This window comes from Hippocampus guttulatus, chromosome 11 (assembly GCF_054856545.1).
Source record: "Hippocampus guttulatus isolate MCC_2025c chromosome 11, RoL_Hgut_1.0, whole genome shotgun sequence".
NCBI lineage: Eukaryota > Metazoa > Chordata > Actinopteri > Syngnathiformes > Syngnathidae > Hippocampus > Hippocampus guttulatus.
In genome coordinates this window covers 17,727,625-17,746,380 of record NC_141271.1, presented here as the reverse complement: position 1 = coordinate 17,746,380, position 18,756 = coordinate 17,727,625, and the positions used below count along the sequence as shown (strand labels likewise).

General features: G+C 43.2%; 3 protein-coding genes across 5 annotated transcripts; 1 reads left to right on the top strand and 2 right to left on the bottom strand.

Annotated features, from left to right (window-relative positions):
• Positions 1-91: 91 nt before the first annotated feature.
• On the top strand, positions 92-5,363 carry nostrin (nitric oxide synthase trafficking). 3 transcript variants are annotated; one of them, XM_086124395.1, is made up of 16 exons: positions 92-193; positions 322-407; positions 483-566; positions 671-733; positions 817-898; positions 1,049-1,111; positions 1,359-1,457; positions 1,540-1,665; positions 1,850-1,948; positions 2,033-2,158; positions 2,528-2,636; positions 2,718-2,806; positions 2,888-3,013; positions 4,481-4,712; positions 4,803-4,895; positions 4,975-5,363. In XM_086124395.1, the coding sequence occupies exons 1-16, from the start codon at positions 98-100 to the stop codon at positions 5,109-5,111; spliced, it is 1,710 nt and encodes a 569-aa protein (XP_085980521.1). In that variant the 5' UTR covers positions 92-97; the 3' UTR covers positions 5,112-5,363. The 3 variants fall into 3 exon arrangements, with proteins under 3 accessions (XP_085980521.1, XP_085980520.1, XP_085980519.1); XM_086124394.1 differs by having other exon boundaries at positions 4,803-5,363; XM_086124393.1 differs by having other exon boundaries at positions 4,481-5,363.
• On the bottom strand, positions 3,654-7,942 carry spc25 (SPC25 component of NDC80 kinetochore complex). Its single transcript, XM_086124396.1, has 7 exons — positions 7,846-7,942; positions 7,441-7,606; positions 7,272-7,337; positions 6,314-6,460; positions 6,132-6,236; positions 5,898-5,996; positions 3,654-5,639 (listed from the first exon to the last, which is right to left on the bottom strand). Exons 2-7 carry the CDS (start codon positions 7,589-7,591, stop codon positions 5,491-5,493), a joined length of 717 nt encoding a protein of 238 aa, XP_085980522.1. The 5' UTR covers positions 7,592-7,606; positions 7,846-7,942; the 3' UTR covers positions 3,654-5,490.
• Positions 7,943-8,399: 457 nt separating this feature from the next.
• abcb11a (ATP-binding cassette, sub-family B (MDR/TAP), member 11a) lies at positions 8,400-18,497 on the bottom strand. The gene is made up of 27 exons (XM_086123356.1): positions 18,336-18,497; positions 17,134-17,149; positions 17,007-17,064; positions 16,675-16,916; positions 16,374-16,458; positions 16,147-16,280; positions 15,901-16,072; positions 15,556-15,680; positions 15,310-15,484; positions 15,105-15,218; positions 14,861-14,971; positions 14,654-14,779; positions 14,381-14,584; positions 13,647-13,817; positions 13,374-13,563; positions 13,139-13,223; positions 12,958-13,066; positions 12,718-12,885; positions 12,519-12,623; positions 12,284-12,445; positions 11,535-11,738; positions 11,214-11,455; positions 10,961-11,117; positions 10,416-10,613; positions 10,132-10,338; positions 9,760-9,906; positions 8,400-9,662 (listed from the first exon to the last, which is right to left on the bottom strand). Exons 1-27 carry the CDS (start codon positions 18,379-18,381, stop codon positions 9,462-9,464), a joined length of 3,954 nt encoding a protein of 1,317 aa, XP_085979482.1. The 5' UTR covers positions 18,382-18,497; the 3' UTR covers positions 8,400-9,461.
• Positions 18,498-18,756: the final 259 nt, after the last annotated feature.

Sequence of the window (18,756 nt, the reverse complement as noted above, 5' to 3'; positions counted from 1 at the left end):
TTTTGGATTGTCAACTTATTTAACATAATCAATAGCTGAGACCGAGCTGGAATGTTCTTTTGTAAAGTCCACTGACATTACTTCAGGTGATTTCCGCATGAGTGACTTCGGGAGGGGGTGGTCAAAGTTCCAGGTCCAAAGTCAACAAACGGCTTCAGTCTTTAAGATGAAGGACTATATCAGCAGCTGCTCCGTGAGTATCTGCGTCGAACGCTTTCGTTTCCAAATGATCTGTCCTGGGTTGGGGGTTTTTTTTGTTCTCCTACGTCTTTGGTATGAACAATCGGGTGGCGTTTTAAATTCTCTTATGTGCTGTTTCAGTACAACGAGCTGTATCAAAATGTCAAACGAGTGTCAAAAGATGGCGAGTACTTCTGCAAAGAACTTATGGGCGTTCTGCAGCAAAGGTAAAAGAAACGAAGTGGCGCACGACACGCTTGAATGACTTTGAAAGCATTTGACTTTATGACCACCCGTTTTAGGTCTGAGCTAGACCACACGTATGCTAAGGGGCTCCAAAAACTGGCTGGAAAACTTATGAGGGCTTCCAAAGGGATGACCAACAAGTAAGGGACGCAGTTTTGTTGTACTCTTTAAGTATATGATAGAATCCCAGCAGACGGGATCAAAGCACACGCGGGTGCGAAGATGTAACCCTTCATGTTTTCAGCTCGGTCTACAGCGCCTGGTGTCAGGTGTCAGATGAGATGTACTCCCGAGCTGACGCCCACAGGTACTCTATTTGAAACCACCGATGATGATGTCGTCATGAATCAAAGGAAGCTCAACTGATTTTTTTTCTTTTTTTCATTTTAGATCATTGGGAAATGCGTTTCAGCAGGAGGCCATACTGGAATTACGTCAAGTCTTAGACGAGCATTACAAGAGAAAGAGGCCTGTGTGTGTTTTTATGTTTTATTTAAAATAGATCTATTGATTGATATATATATATATATGTATACAGTTGTGTCTTAAGATACAAGTTTGATTTGCACCATGACAACAACTCCATGCAGTGTGACTGTTGACGGACTATTTTTTTCAACAGCTCGACAATGCCATTGAGAGAACGGGAAAACTTGTCATGACGAACTGGACTGAGCAACTCAAGGTGACGTCTATTCAAACAAATCCAAGGAGAAGAGCCTGAACGCGCCCCATTTCGTCTCTTTGTGCATCGGTGAACTCAAAGCGGGGATCATAAGGGATCATTCATTTTTACAAGACTCAACTTCAAGTCATACAACACACCTTGACAAGTGGGGAGGGGGCTTGGGGCTCTATACAACCCCCCGCCCCCCCCAAAAAATCTACATTGCTTACGCCATCATGTCCGCATTTGTCGTATTCTGAAATAGACCAAGAAGAAACTGGCTGGATTAACAAGGGAGCACGAGGCTTTATTCAACTTTGTCGAGAGTAATAAGAATCTATCCACGGAGAAAGAAAAACAAAAGGTCAGCCATTTTCCCCGAATGCCGCCATATCACTTGGGTGACCCACAACGGGACGATTTGACTCCGCCGCGCTGGTTTGCAGATGCTCAATCGGTTGACAAAGTCGGCAGAGGTACAGGCGCGAGTGGACGAGGAGTACTTCAATACCAACATGGAGGGCCAACAGATGAGACTCAAGTGGGAAAACACGCTCAAAAACTGCTACCAGGTGCCCGCACATCACGTCCATTTCATTATGGAGGAGAGAGAATTGAAAGTCACCTCAAAAGACTTTCACAAACGACCCCAAAGAGTGCCTTAACTAATTTATTCTGTACTCTATGGTTTTGCTTTTCAACTACTTGTCCTGTTAAGTCGATATCCCCTTAGTGCTTGATTCCTGCTTTTTGCAGGTCGTTCAGGAGCTCGAGAAGCAACGGATTGAAGTTCTTTGCAACATCCTGACCCGCTACAACCTGCACATGTCCAGTTTTGGCCAGACCCTCAAACATGTAAGATATAAATCGCCACTATACTGTTGATTATTGTCAAGCCGTTATCGCGAGCACTAACGATGACAAACGCGACCATTCCAGGGCCAAAAGCAGATCGAGCTGCTGGTGCAAAGAGTGGACATGGACAAAGACACACAAATGCTGGTGGAGGAGAACGACAACACGACAGCGGACAACAAAGCCGAATTTTTGATGACGGATTATTTTGTACGTTTACTCTGCGTATTTGGTGTGCGCAGCGTGGCCACTCGGGGCAGTATAATACAGATTATGCATGGAGATGGTCACTCCTCAGTAAGATGCTGCCATATCTCCCTCTCTTCGCAGGGGATAAACAATATATGCCTGCTATATGTATGTGTTGCTCCACCGTTTGTGTTCAATTGTCCGATCTTTAAAAGGAATCAAATGCATTGTTGCTGATTGCAATAGTTTGAAATTGTGTAGAACTGGATTCCATCATACACTGTTAATCATAAGTGATAATTACCAGTAGCATTTCTTTCATAGATTATTTCACTGTATTATGCGCCAACATATTTTCATCGGAGACTCTGCTTGTGTGGCGTGCATCAGGAGGAAGACGCCAAATCACTCATGTGCAGGGAGCGAAGAAGAGAAGCCATTCAACTGAAACTCCACCGCTTGGAGGAAGCCATCTTGAAAGCAAAGAAAGACTGCGAAGGCAACCCGCGCTAATTATGTCAACCCGTTTCAATTGAGTGACCGGAGTTCAACTGAAAGTGTCGCCGTGGTCTTGTCGCAGGGATTGAAAAGCTGATGAAAACCTATTCGGAAAACCCGTCCTTTTCTAACCAGAGGAACCTGGAGGAGACCGAGCAGCAGCTTGATGAGGTGCGCGCCGTGTCGTGCATTTTGCGGACGGATGACGAACGAGAAGCTCAGCGATCGGTGTCTCTTTCTTCTTGAATCCAGAGCACTCTGAAGCTGGATCTCCTGGAGGCCACGCGCTATAAACTCTCTGTGTCGCTGTGTGAACTCGAGGGCAAACCCAAGCCTTTCCACCGATTTAGGGACTGCATTGTCAAATGGAGAGACAAGGTACGCTGTGTGTGTGTTTTGTCAACTGTTAACAGTCATTTATTTCGGCGCATTAGCTCCAGGTAAGGAGTTGTACGTAGAAAAAAGATGAAGATGACACAACTTCTTTATTCGGCCTCGCCTCTGGCTGTATGTGATGGAAAACGGACTCAACGAAAGCAGCCACAGTATGTGTAGAAAATCTTACAGCTTCAAAATACGTGGGATGGCACGAGGGGTCAAGAGAACTAACGGTTGTAGCCCTATATCGCCTATTTTGGACTTCTCGAGGTCTTTAGGTCGAGGGACACCTAACAAGTAAGAATCCCACCCCCCCAAGGAGCCCCCATTTACAGCTCGTTAAGCGTAACTACCATGCGTACCCTGAAATGCCGAAGGAATTCAAACTTTGCCTATTTTTGAGAGGTGGGGAAAAAAAATCAACTTACAGAAATGATTTTTCTTATGAAAACAAAGTAATGTATGACAGGTAATGCCGTGAAACAATACATTTCAAAGTGGTTTCACCTTTGCTTACCCACATTTGAGTCGGCTCGCAGTGCTTCTCTGAAAGGTTGCAAATGAATCAAGCGTAACGGTGAAACCACTAAATTGTTTCTGTGGTAAATTAACTCTTAATTTGACTTTTTCAAAAATAGGCATGCTTTTCGTCAAACAATGTTTATATTTGACCAGTGAAAATAACATTTGGTGAAAGAGCTTTTTGCATGTGGAAAATTGACAGAGTGATTTTAGTAGTTCCAGATATTGTTAAATTCGGGCAGTTGTGGCCTAAGATTAACACCGAGTGGTTTGCGAATACATTTTTTATGTACTGTGCAGTAGTTCACAATCAACACATCATATTTCATGCTCCATCGTTCACAGAAGGGCACAATCGCTGTGATGTCCTATTTTTTTTTTTTCTGGACACCCCGGCTGTTGTGGCTGGGGAAAGAAAATCCACTCTAAATGCTAATTAATGCAGCACCGCGTGCGGCCACGGTCTCTCTTTAAGCACCACCGTCAACAGCTTTACAGATGCCAAGTCATCCACAAGCAGGAAGTTTGAACACCACAAATAACATGAAAGTGGAATCGAATTTTGATAGTTGTGAGGATTGCCCCATTTTGCGATACACTGTGTTAGAAGGAATCCATTAACGAACATTATACTGTATCCGGTGACCCTCAGCATATTTGCCCACCCCCCCTCCCCCCAAAATGCAAGCCATTCTCCATGACCTATTTGTTGTTTTGTGCTCAGGCTAAAACAATAACAGTATTCCGGTGACATCTTGCCACCAATGAACAGCTGAAGTGAGTTGAGGAACTTCATTTAGACAAAAGTAGTACATTTTGTAGCTTCAATAGGCAATTCCAGTTGTATGGACCATTTTTCGGGTGTCTTAATTATTCACAGATTTTAGCGATAGCATTGGGTTTTACTGCATTTGACGAGTGATGTGATACCGATGATCCTATCAGGACTGCGAGCACACTGTGGTGCAGCTGACTCGGCCGGTGAAACTAAAGAAGACTCCCTTCAGGACCAGACACTCACTGAGAGCATCCATCATCTACAAAGGACCCGTTCAGACTACAAAATGTCCAAGTGAAGAGCTTGCATCCGGTGGCCAGATCTCTGGCACTGCACCGTTACGGGAATCAGAGAACCTTGCTCAAACCCCAACACACGCGCAAGAGCCGAGAGAACACGGTAGGACTTTTACCGAAAGTAAATGTTTATTTGGAACCTGTGTGGGGGGGTTTTTTTGCATTATGCTTAGCATTAAAATTAAACGTACAGTTCATAGAACACCCGACGTTTGCACCGTGGGACAATGCAAGGCCTTATACGGCTTTACACCTCAACGCAGTGATGAATTAACTCTGAAAGAAGGTACGGGCGGGGAAGGGAATACTGTCCAAAATCAGCAAAAAGAAGAATGGAGATGTATAAAACTAACGTGTGTTCACAGGAGATCTACTAGACATTTACACCAAGGAAGAGAATGGCTGGTGGTTTGGTGCACTCAATGGCCAGACGGGGCATTTTCCATCCACCTACGTCGAGGAGCTGCCTGTGCCAAGTAACATCAAATCATCTGAAGCCTGACTGCATCTGCACATTTCAAATGGAGTCAACAAAATATCCCCCTCCATTGTTGTTGTTTTTTTTTTTTTAAATAGAAGAACTACACGTGTATTGGCTTGTATTACGAAGCTAAACAATCTTGTGCGCATATTGAATCAATGTTTTTTTGGAGGAGCAAGTGAGTTCTGTCATGTTTACATCGAGCTAAAAATGAAACACGTTTTTGTTTTTGTCATTTCCATGTGCGATTGAATTAAAAATGTGGTCGTTATAATCTGATTTCTGTCATTATTTACCACACCCAGGAGAATTGTACATCCATAAATCCTGATTTGGTACGTATTGTTTTGCTTTCAAGTGCTATTTCATAACTTACTGTCCATGAATTTGCTGCGAAGCTCTATAATCCTTGTTTTTTTATCCCCCCTTGGCATGCTTGAGAGATGAACTGTTTCCGGACATTTTTCAGGAAAACGGCTATGTTCTTGGTCTCCTGCAGCTTTCTCTCCAAGTCAGGCAAACACTCGAGTGTGGGCTTGCTCGACACAGCTGTAACATGGGAAGCTTTCGGTGAATTTCACAATAGCCTATTTATATGTACAGACAAATGACTGGTGCTTGTCACAATTAATTTTCTCTTTTTTTTTTGTCGTGACTTTGAAGATAAAAGGGTCTGGAAACACAATTAATGAATATATTATCCAGATGACAAGTTTTCGCAACCCACGGGCCAGGAATTTCACAAATCAGGACTCAGTTGTAAGATCAAGTATTGTTTTCTTCTAATAGTTGAATAATGGGACTTACTTTGATATGATCCGTCTTTTGTGAGTTCCATCGTGATGATGTATGGACTGTTCCGATCAGCTGGGTCGATACTTCGGAACACGAACTGCAACTTGTCATCTTCACAAAAGCATAACAGGGGTCAGTTACACAAAGATCAGGAGTAAAAGTGAAATAAAACAACAGAATGTTGATACTTAAAAAGGAAACCCAAGAATGATAGAGTGTGAAATAACAGTAACAAATCTGCCTTGCCTTCAATTTTTCGTATTTCCATCCCCAAATTATGCTCAAAAATTAATCTGGATTTTTGGAGGTTCTTCAGTCTGTCCTTGTTTGCCTTATATTGGGACTGAAGTCCTGAGGAAGGAAAGAAAATAAAACAGGTTGTCATGCCAGTGGTTAAAAAAACAACAACAACATCATCATCAACTTACGCTCCTTTGTCTTGTTCTTTTCTTCTTGAAGTTTCTCAAACTCCCTGATCAGACTTTTTTTCTCCATTTCCTTCTGCTCAATCTCAGATGTAATTTCTGCAATAATGCGCAGTTTCTCCTGCGATGACTCCTTCTTACGCTGCTGATCTGAGCACCAGGGCAAACATTGATTGAAATGCAATAAAAGGAAAAATATGTGTCACAATTTTACTCTACATTAGCTTTAACCTGCTCAATCTATCTATATGGGTCTGCTATCACAATATGAAATAATGCTTGGTTTTGACAATGTTTATGGCAATTTAAGCAATTTAAATCTGCATAAATCTTTGATTATCACCACTGTCATGTCACAATAATAGAACCCAATTATGACATAACAGCAACTGTGTAACATACATCACCTGGAGTAGTTTGCAATCAATATTAATACAAGAAAAAAATAAAACATGTTCCGATTTGGCCGTATTTCGTTACAGGCACTTTCCACGTGTACTCAATTTCCAGGGATATGTGGAACATTTCTTAATTTCGTCCACTCAACACCATCGTATGATGATGCTAATTTTTGCTCCATTTAATTGTGACTCAGCATTTATTTGTTAGGCATTGCACTCTCAGATTTGATGTTCAGTCACACTTTGCCAAAAATTGTTACGCTCCTCTTTCATGCATGTGGGGATGAAATCGTATTGCAATGCACAAAACTGCGAAAATAATCTTGGCTGGCCAGGAGCACAGCACCCCTGCTGTAATATTTTTTTCTTTTCATCCAGTGAGGTTCGGGGGTCAGAGAAAAAAAAATGAGCACCAAGCAACAACCTCTGCTGCTCCCCTGAGAACCAAACGAAAATGTTTTGTGCGCCGCTGATTATTATCAATGCAAACACAGACGAGCTCGTTTATTATCTCTTATCGACTTGTGCTAGCATTTGTCCAAAGACAGAAAGAAACTCACCTTTTTTAAACGCCTCGATGCTCTCAAACAGGATCTCATCATCCGCGAATTTCTTCATACATTCATCTGTGCAAAATAAACGGAGAACAGTCATCACTGAGCATTGGCATCAGTTTAACAAGCACGACTAGAAGCCTCGCGTTTGCCGCTGGACAGTCACCCACCATACCTCGAGACAGTTTGAGAAACTGCCGATGAGAGTGGCTCAACTCGGCGTAAATGTCTTTGAGCTCAGCGATTGCTTTCAGCGCTCTGTTTTGCGCTTCTGTCCGTCCCTTGGCAAAAACAACAGTGCTGTTGACTTCCGTGATTGATACCATGTTTAATAAGAGAGCCTGCGAGTGGGGGGAAAGTACAAGGGATCGAATAAGTAAACGGAAAAAATTGAGGTATAGTATGTTGAACGCAAATACGTCAGCATCCGTACCATTAGCTCGTCAGCTAATGCTAACGCGGAACAACAAACGTTAAGCCTTCCTAGTTCGAGGTGGCACAGTTTAAGCTTCAACAAATGCCCACTGACCTCTTCAACTAACCCAAAACCGAGTATTATAGACGTTCATGTAGTACTTACGTGATGAAATATTTTGTTAAAACGCTTGAACTCGCACGTTCCGTTCGTTCTTTATTTTCAAATTTTCGCGGTTCGTTTCGTGTTTGCAGACAGAAACTGTAACCGGAACTACAGAGGCGGGACCTTCTTCTAGTTCGTTTTTCAACGGTCGTTTGCAAACTATAATAAAGCATTACCGCCATCTATTGATTTGTTTTAGTAAAACAAGCCCAAGCAGTCATGTTTTAGTATCTGCTCATTTACATTTATAATTTTAAAAAAAGGATGTAGCATCATAAGAACTTGAATTTAATTATTAATTTATCGGAACACAAACTGCAACATGTAATCTTCACTAAATCTTCAATAAAGGCAAATGAGCCATGAACGAATATGAAAGGCAGTTTATTTCTCTTCTTTACTTGCTATTGAATGACTAAACACGTTGACCGCAGTACTGCAAACAAATTTGTGGCTTTAAAAAAATGATATATAAGAATATGGACTTCACTTCTTCAGCACTGAACTTCAAGCAAATACATAGCATGTGCACATACTTAAAAAAAAGCCTCCAGAACAACCGAATTATTATTTTATTTGCATTTTATATTGATTTTAATTCAATGAATTGTTCAGCCTTAATTCATTTGAGTAATAGACTGTGATACAGTTCCTGAGATTTCAGGATTCTCTTTGGCCAACGGCCTTATTGGTGGGTGCATGAAAGTAACCTCTTCTGCAATGATTCCGTCCCTCATTTGCAACAATTCCACATAACGTGTGAAACAGGCCCAGGTAAGTTTCAAGAATGCTGGCGGCTCGCCGCAACATTAGGTACATTTGAATAACAGCCTTGACAAAGATTTTTAAGAAAACACCATCTAACCTGTTTTTAAATTGCCGGTAATACCTTTCTGAAACTCTCATTCAAAACGTTTGAATATCTCATCCAGGTCTTGTTTTAGTTTGTGTAGGTGTACCTAATGAAGTGTCGGGTGATGTAATATGCAACCACTTCCAGTTGGCAACCTCTTGTCAGTGCAGGTTATGTAGTCCATCGGGTCATGCCATGGGCTCATCATGCGTTTGGTATGTGATGATCACATCTGCTCTCAACGTTACCCGGTCCTCCATTATCACCAGGGAACACATTTCTAAGAGGTGCGTTAATCCATTTTGTTTCCAGAACATTTCAGGCCTGCTTCAAACCTATCTTGATTTGAAAAAGGGCCAAGCAGACACTTACATGCATTTTGCCAATTAACCTTAACATGTGGTTCATGTTTTGGACTGTGCGAGGAAGTGGGAAGACGTGGCGAGGAAAACCCAATCAAACAGTTCCCGGATTCCAAACCAGGGTTAATGGTTACAGCTCATGATTACCCCTCGATGAAGACTCTCTGAGTCAAAATGTGTTGGACATCTCCCAAACGAGGGGGCGTCTACACTTGTGCAACCACATTTTCTCTGTTGTTTATTTTTCTTCCTCACTTGAAAAAAAAAGTTATTTTGATGACTTGTACAGGTTAGTTTTAATCCCACTTGTCTTGCTGCCAGTTTTTCAAATCACAGAATCCTGGCATTACAAAAGGGGGGTGTAGACTTTTGATATCCACTGTACTGGGAGCATTCTCGTTCTAGCTGATGGGAGCTCCAGTGGTGACGAGTTTGTAGTAGGCGCTGGTCTTGGCCATGAGTTCATCGTGAGTGCCTTGCTCTATGACAACGCCGTGTGACATCACTGCGATGATGTCAGCATTCTGGATGGTGGAGAGCCGGTGAGCGATGACGATGCTGGTTCGGCCTTTTCTCGCATCATCCAGAGCTGACTGGACGGTCTGCGGGGAGGGGGGGAAGCAACCCATAATGTCATCTTGGCTTCATGTAAGGATCATATGGAGGAAATTATCTTTTTCTTTGTAGGAAATGGACTACCTTCTCGCTCTCAGTGTCCAAAGCAGAGGTGGCTTCGTCTAGAAGCAGGATCTTGGGATTCCTGACGATGGCCCTGGCAATGGCGATGCGTTGTTTTTGTCCTCTTGAAAGCTGCGAGCCTTGCGCGCCGACTTGGGTTTCATATTTCTGACCATTTTTCCCAGTGCGATCCAAAGATTGAGAGAAAGACAAACGCCGCGTGGTTAGCGATGCTGAATCTTTCAGCGTGTCTTTCAGACTTTGAATGCTGCATTTGGTGGTGCATTAAGGGGTAGTGGTGGCTGGCCAATAAAGGGCACTAGCCTTCAGACCAACCGCTTTCCCTTTTTTCATTTTGCACTTGATATATCAAAGTCACAAGTCTGCTCTCACATTTGGCAGCGTCATCACAAAGTCGTGAAGGTAGGCTTTTTTGGCGGCTGCCATGATTTCCTCCATGCCGACGCGGCACGTGTTGTCCCCGTATTGAATATTTTCAGCGATGCTGCAGTCAAACAAGACGGGCTCCTGGGACACGATGCCGATCTGAGATCTCAGGAAGGGCACATTCACCGACTGCGACGGCCGGCCGTCGATCAACTGCAATAAAAATGGGACATCCGGGAAGTGTTGTCTCATTTGGAAATTAAGACGAGCGTTCCCAAAAGTGTACACACCACTTTCCCTTCGTCCGGGTCGTAGAACCTTTCCAACAGTTGGACGCTGGTGCTTTTGCCGCAGCCGCTGCTCCCCACAAACGCCAGCGTCTGTCCCGGCTTCACGGTTACCATAAGGCCTTTCAACACGCGCACGTCCGGGCGTGTTGGATAGGTGAACTCACAATTCCGAAACTCTATTTCACCCTTGAAGTTCTCCTGGGGATGACAGAGTCAGATTGATCACAAAAGGAGGCAGGTGTGCCGAGAAATTTGGGGAGGGTGCCCAAGCCCCAAAAACAAAGAGCACTCGTGTCATGGATCTGTTTGTGACCAACAGGTGGCACTGTAGGGCTCCGCCTGCAGCTGCACACCTGTTGGTCACAAACAGATCCATGATATCTTGATGCCAAAATTCTTCATACTATCACGAAAAAAATTTTGTCAAAAAAACCCGACAGAGCTTAATAAAGGTTTCATCTGTGTAACTCTTTTTGCAGGAAGAGGGCACCACTTCAGTTTTTGTTTGGCACTTTCACGGCATTTCTCTCGTTTTATCTACATACCCATTTCTCCCCGTCGCTGCTACTTATGCTGATTTTAGGTACTCGATCCAAAAGTTTGAAGAAATGAGCAGCAGCCGTCTTGGCTTTGGCATAATCTGGAGTGAAAGAAGAAGCTCTGCCCAGTGCGGTCCCGCTGATTACGACTGCCGATATCACCCTGGAGAGACAACGTAGCGGAGCTCAATTCATTGGCGATAAGGCGACAAGGAATGCAATACAATGAATTTCCAAAAGTAGAAATGATTTCACCCACCTGAAAACGATCACGTATTGCAGTCCCTCCGCGTTGACAAGATAGCCCCCGTATCGGAATGAAGCGGCGTACGCCATGAAGATGACGCACTGGGACAAGCCGAAAAAGAGCCCGTAGATGTTGGCTCGCCTTTTGGCAGATTGATATGGACACTCGAGTTTTTGCTCATAGGATTCCACAAACGAGCTCTCTTTGGTCAAACCTGCGATGGTTCTGATGTTGGCCATAGCTTCACTGGAAACCTGCAAACAAAGGCCAACTTTAGGGGAATATATGCGGGAGTCATGTTGGGATTTTATATCGGGAGGTGGGAGCACTGACCTGGCCAGCGTCCTCCATTGCTTTTTGGTCATCATTTGCAAAACCTGTCAACATTTTGGCTTGCAAGAGTCCGGACAGGCCAATGAGCGGCAAGAAGCACATAATGACCAAGGTTAACTTCCAACTAAAGTAGAAGGCGATGATGAAAGAGGCTCCAATGTTAGTCAGGGAATTGACGATCATGCCAATCTGAGATCCTGTAGCCTGAGAAATACAAAACAAACCATGAAGCCACTGTGAAAAAGTCTTCACTGGAGATTTTGTGGTGGTGGTGGGGAGTGACTAAAATAATCACATAAATCATCATTCTTACAAAATAAAAACAGAATCCAAACATACATTCATCTCTGTCGCTCAATTGTAAATTAATGTTATTCACACTGGAAAATGTTTTTCAGAAGGCCTATTACGACCTAAAAACTATATTATTCTTTTTATCACGTTAATTCATTCACTTACTGCCAGTCCAGTAAAAACGGGTCTTTGACGTCTATACCCGTCAATGGCGTTGAATGGGTTCAGCAATATTCCCTGCTGTTAGGATTCTGGGCATTTTCATGATCCTACATTTTACCAACAGTTCATGGAAGTCTATCTTTTTTTCTTTTTTTTTTTTGGAAGGAAATTGCTCTGTGCTTACTGTGATACTTGGTCAAAATATGTGTTTTGAAACAAACAGAAAAAAAGCTAGCAATAGCCAAAACCTTTGCAAAATACTGCCAATCTAAGCTCGGAAATAAAGTACTTACACCCTGGACCATGGAGGCATCCGTGGCCAGTCTGGTGGTCAGCGCTCCGGGGCTGTTTTTGAGGTCATCAAACCAGCCGATGTCTTGTCTTAGCATGGCCTGGAAACCTAATTTCCTTAAACGGCGTGTAAGCAACTCTCCAGACTTTGCGAAGGCGTATCCCTGAAACATGTTGATTGATGCACCTTTATGGTTCAAGTTTACAAATTGATTAGCTTTTAATGTTTGTGCAAACCTGTAAATACTGCGAGAAGACACTTGTCACGGCCACAATGCAAAACAGAATGCATATCCCGTTGATCTGCTCCCTCTGCTCATTTATGTCCGCTAAGGCAAACGTCTGCGCTCACAAAAAAAAAAAAAAAAAAAGCAATAAGTCGACATTTTACCTTTCTGAAGTGAAAAACAAATAAGATGATGCGAGCTACCCGTACCCCGAGAATTTGACTGAAGAGCACAGCATAGATGGGGTTAACCGAGCCATTGAGCGCAGCTCCCAGAGAGCCCAGCAGCATGTAGGGCCATTCCGACCTGTTGTACTTGAGGATCCGTGAGATCGGGGCAGGTTCGAGATGTTCGTCTTCCTCTTCCTCGTACTCTGGCTGTCCATGAGTCACATTGCATTATTCCAATTACAAATGACAGATAGGAGCGAGAGTTTTCACAAAGCATACAACGTCGGAGATGATCTTCTGGCTGGAAAGGATCCTGAGGCTGTTTGATACGGCATCGGGCGAAAAATCGCTGGACAAGTTGCTGTGCGATCGCAGGCGAACTGAGCTCCTATTGGATGAAATCAATCCATTTTTGTAGCAGTTCATCTCCTGACATTGTCTTCTTTTCAGTCTTCTTTACCTTTTACTCGAGCGGCAGCTGGTTCGGCTAAACGTCCTTGCTCTTGTTTCAGGGATTTCCTCGGCAGCAGCTCCGCTAGCGATACCTGGCAAAAGAAAAGTCATCAGTCAGATCGTCTTCAGTTTATGTTGAATGTCTTATGTTTACCCAGTAATGCAACCCCAACCTGTTAAACACTCGACACTTTTGAGAAATGTGAATATTTAAGGACCATTAAAGATTCTCTTGAACCCACCATTAGCTGTGTTTGATCGAACGTGGTTCTGCAGGGTGACCAGGGTGAAGTAGACGCCTTCCTTTTCCATGAGCTGGCTATGGGTTCCCTTTTCCACAGCCCGCCCACGTTCAAATCCAACGATGACGTCGGCATTCCTGAGAGTGGAAAGACGGTGGGCTACGGAAATGGTGGTCCTGCCTATGCGCACCTGCCATCAAGAGTGTGATTTCATAGCACACGGCGTGTTCGATGAGCTGGGTAACGTGAGCGAGTGTCTCGACGGTGGCATACCTTGTCCAGTGCCTTCTGGACCACGGCTTCGCTCTCGTTGTCCAGGGCTGACGTCGCCATATCCAACAGCAGGATCTTGGGATTCCGGATCAGAGCTCGAGCGATGGCAATCCTCTGCTTCTGCCCTCCACTCATCTGACCTCCACCCTCACCCACCAAAGTATCAAATTTCTAGAAAATAAGCGATGGCATAGCTTTCATTCTTTATTTAATTGCATGTACAGACACAAATGGAGTACACTGTTGGAAAAAGGGGATATAGTCGATAGAGTCGAAATTTTGTTGCAGGGTCTAAATGTAGTTCTGGGGCTCACCATAATATTTTATTTGAAAGAAAAGGGCTAACAGCGCTTCCCGGTCACGTGACAGGTTACCGCTAAAATGAAACCTGGGAGCTAGCAAAATGAGTAAAAAAAACAAACGTCTTCGGAAAGTTTCTTTGGGGGTAAGTGTTTATTATTCTGTTTAGAAAATACCACAATTTTCATGTGGCTCATATCATATTATTTTGTTGTATTTAGGCCGGTTCCTGAAAATATTGTCTAACATTAAACTGGTTTGTGGGGCAAAAAAGGTTGGGGACCGCTGGTTTACATCACCCACTGTACACCACAGCCAGCTTGGAACAACAACTGAACCGCTAGCTAGTACAAATCACACAACATTAATGCTACCGTAACAATACCACAAACTACTATGTCGCGGGAAAAGGGCTTCAAAGTAACGAAACACACCTGTGGAAGATCCATGATAAAATGATAGGCATTGGCCTCTTTGGCTGCCTGGATTACTTCCTCCATGTTCACTCCAGGTTTTCCAAAGCGGATGTTCTCTGCAATTGTTGTGGCAAACAGCACCGGTTCCTGCTCTACAATGCCAATAAATGAGCGGAGCCACTTGATGTTTAAACTTCGGATATCATGGCCATCCAAAGTCACCTAAAAATACAAGTCTGGGTCTCAAAATATTCCGCTTCAGTCCAACGTAGCTGAGGATATTTTCCTCACCGTTCCTTCATTTGGGTCGTAAAACCTTTGGATGAGCTGGACGGCTGTGCTCTTCCCCGATCCGCTTGGTCCAACAAAAGCGGTGGTTTGGTCTGCTTTCACCTGCATGCTTAGGTCATTTAAAATCTAAAAAAACAAAGAAAAAGATAATCCAGTTATAATTCAAGTGAATCCCGTTTGCATCTGGGTGATTAAAACAACAGTTACCTTGACCTCTGGTCTGGATGGGTAGTGGAACGTGACGTTATGGAACTCTATGTCCCCTTTCACTCTGTCTAATTTATAACCATCATCCGACAAACAATTGATTTCTGATTCCTGTCAATACAAAAGCATGAAAACTGAATGACATCAAATGTTAAACGGCAGCAATAAATGCTGAGTAAAACACTTTCATGGTGCGTTATAGTCGCCCTTTTTCAACTCGAGGATGGATAAAAGCTAGTTGTACCCTGTCAATAGTTTCAAAGATGGTCTTTGCAGCTGCACGGCCTGAAGCAAAAGCCTCCAGACAAGGTGAGGCCTGACCCAAGTTTATTGCTGCTATCAGGACTCCAAAAAACACCTGGAAAAAAAATAAAAAGAAGGATAGTAGTCACATGGCGTCCCAGCCGCACAATTGCTAAGAAACGGAAGGCAAATTTCCTTTCACGCACCTGAATAAGAGTCCCGGGAGATAGCTCCTTGGTGTCTATAACTAGCTGGGAGCCGTACCAAAAGGCCAGAGCGAAAGTAAGGAAAATGATACACCACAGATATCCTTGGAAGATTCCGATGATCGAACCCTTTTTTACTCCCCAGTTCTGAGCTTCCACAAGGTTTCGGTCATACCTGGATTATTTTTAAATGTAAGTCTCACATTTAGAAGACATCTTTGGGGAAGAAAAAAAACAAAAGACTACCTATTAACCTCCTTGTCCTCCCCGCCGAACGCTGCCACCGTTCGAATGGATGACAGAACCTCATCAGCCACGGCTCCCGCCTTTGCGTACGCCTTCAGCTCTCGTCCTGTTAGCCTTGCCACAGCCTATAAAATGGGATTGAACATACCTGAGCCAAATTGCGCTTAAGAAAAACGATTGAGACATATTGTGTATTCAGTAGTTTCAGACTGATCGAAAGGGCTGACTTCCAATTCCATCTCTTGAAAACTTTTTTTTTTTTCAATCCTACCCGAAATGTTCCCATGTTGAAAACCATCCAAACAATCTGGTATCTTTGTATCTGAATCTTAGCCAGAACTGTACCATTGCCATCAGTCCAGCAGCAACACCGATCAAGGGGCTCACAGCGATGACGACCAACGTCAGCTTCCAGCCGCCGATAAAGCCCACCATGAAGCCGAACACGAAGGTGGAGATCCTCTCGATGAAGAAAGGCGCCTGGTCAGCGATGGCGTTATTGAGCTTGTTGATGTCACTGAGAAGGAGTAGAACGATTTACTACGTAAACCACAAACTGACTTGGGCTGGATATTTGGGCCGAGGGCTCACTCTGATAATCTCGTGTTTAGTTCACCAACAGAGTTGCAGTCAAACCACCCAATCTCCATTTGCATGACTTTACGGAAATAAGTCTTTCGGATTCTCTGAGTCTGTCTTGCAGCGGCGGATACCCAGAGGACAATCTGAAGGGGAAAATGCGGCATATTTTACCACGATATTATATCGTACTATCGTTCTGCTCTATTTGGGAACTCAAGAAAGCATCGAAAACTTACCTCAATATAACTAAGAAACAGAACGCCAACTCCAATTCCAATATAGTAGTACGCAAACACAGTCATCTGGGCTTCGATGTCTACCCTGTCAAAGGAATTATACGAGAAAGTCACGAGAAACTGGTTAGCATTGACAAGTGAGCCAAATTGGGTTCACTGTCACCAAACGATTATTGTTAGCAAGCCAAAGCAAAAACTTGTCCGAATGCTGTCTCTCGTTTGGAAACTTAATTGAATTTGAACCCGAGAAAACCATTAATCAGGATAATTTACCATCGTCGCCGAATTGAAAGGGACTCACCCACAGACGACGGTCACGTTTTCAGCAGGCTCGTAAACGGAGCCGTTTGTCCAGTGGATGATGTTGTGCCGGCACGTTTTATTTGGGTCTTTCAGTTCTTGCATCTCCAACTCATAAAGTACAAACGTGTTGGTCATCATGCCATACACCAGAAGCATGAGAGGGGCGGCGGCGCCATGTATGAGTGCGAACAGGCTCCCCACTACCATCATAACAACCTCCTTCCAGGTGGCAAATCGGAACTGGACAGGAGTAAATAAAATCTCTCTGAAAAAATGATCCAATGTATGTCGCATACATTTATTTTTTTACAAGATGTGGGTTTTTTTTACCAGTTGAAAGTATCCAACACTGAGCGTATTCTGTTCTTTCTTCTGTTTCTTTTCATCCCTGTAAACATTCCATTTCATTAACATTGTTGCATTCGATAGCAATTGAGTGTTATGGCGCAAAACCTACCCATTCTTTTGATTTGCTGCAAAACAACAGATAATATTAAAACATCGACAATAAGACAAATGTAACAACTATTCCTGTGTCCGCCTTGTTGTTTGAAGCGGTTATAGATGAAAAACAGTAAGCAGACAATGAACCGTTTATGGAAATGTGTGAACTTCCTGACAGGGTGGACAATGATAGATTGGACATATTTGGCTCCAACTACTGCATCAGCAAGCTGACTTTGAACAAATATGACTGGCATTTCTGAAAGGTTTTTAAATCAACTGATATTTGACAATGACAGAGTGGACAAGTTAAGGTTGACGATGTCAAACTTTGCGCATCATCAGATGACAATTACTAGAAAATAAGTGTATTTGTTCTGCAACTATCCAATGTTTCAGCTTCAACTGGAGACGGACAAAATGACACCCATAACAAAACATTCGTTTTTCTTAAGGGCGCAAATACTCCATAATGACAGGGTGGACAGCAGACCATTTTTAAAAAAAGTATAATTTAACTTTTTATTATACTTGCTGTTGTTTGAGCATGTACTGATTCAATGAAAAAATGGTATTAAATGGAATCGCATTTTAAGTGTGTTATAGTTGTACTGGGATGTGTGCAAAAGTTGGGCCACTTCCTATAAGATAAGATAAGATAAGATAAGATATCCTTTATTTGTCCCGCAATGGGGAAATTACAATCAGAATTCAGAAAGGAAAAAACACTGGGTCGGGAGAGGGAAAAAAAACCACGCTCGAACTATCCTCTTCCGAGGATAAAAAAAAGACCCTAGCACAGAAATAAGCATATGACAGTTACAACAAGTCACAAGACATAACATGTAATAAGGGGGAGGATGAATGGGAAGGGGGGGGGGGGGGGTTGAGAGGGGTAACCGTGACACGGCCGCGAATGACCAGCTGCACGGATTCACACGAGCGCTCTGCATGTCGAACCACGTCACGGGGGAAAAAGAATCGGAGCGATGAAGACGGTGATAACAAGGATGTGTATGCGCGTGTGGTTGTCCAGTTATGTATGTGTATGCGTGTGCAGGTCATAGCTGCATCGTCGAGGTCTGCTCATCGTATCATTTTTCTGATACATTTTCCTGATGACGGATTCCACTGAGGACACCAGAGGCACGTGACAGCGATATTGACCCATGTGCACATTTTTGGAGGGGTTTAATTTAATGTAAGGTCACTCACCTACGTCTGTCCCACGCGGTGGTGTAAACTTCATAGTTTTCTTCATCTTGTCTGTCCTGGGAAAAAATAAAGTAGTCGCACTACCAACACAAGACTTAACCCTTTCAAGCACCCTGTAATCTGATAACACGATAAGCTGTCCACTATAGTAACCGCTGTCCCATAAAGGGTAAATATGTAAAAGTGAAATGAACAGCTTCTAATCGTTGCGTTTCACAAAGTTCAACACATCTTGAAAACAGCAAATTTTGAAGAACAATTTTTCCTCATTCTAGACATACTGATCAAAACACATTCTTCCTATCCGGTTAATAATTGACAATATTGACTTCATCCCTTTTCTATCAAGTAGATGAGTTATGCGCTTGTATTCTCAGTGTTCTTTTGCCATCCCTTCATCCATGACTCGCTTTTCTGCTCG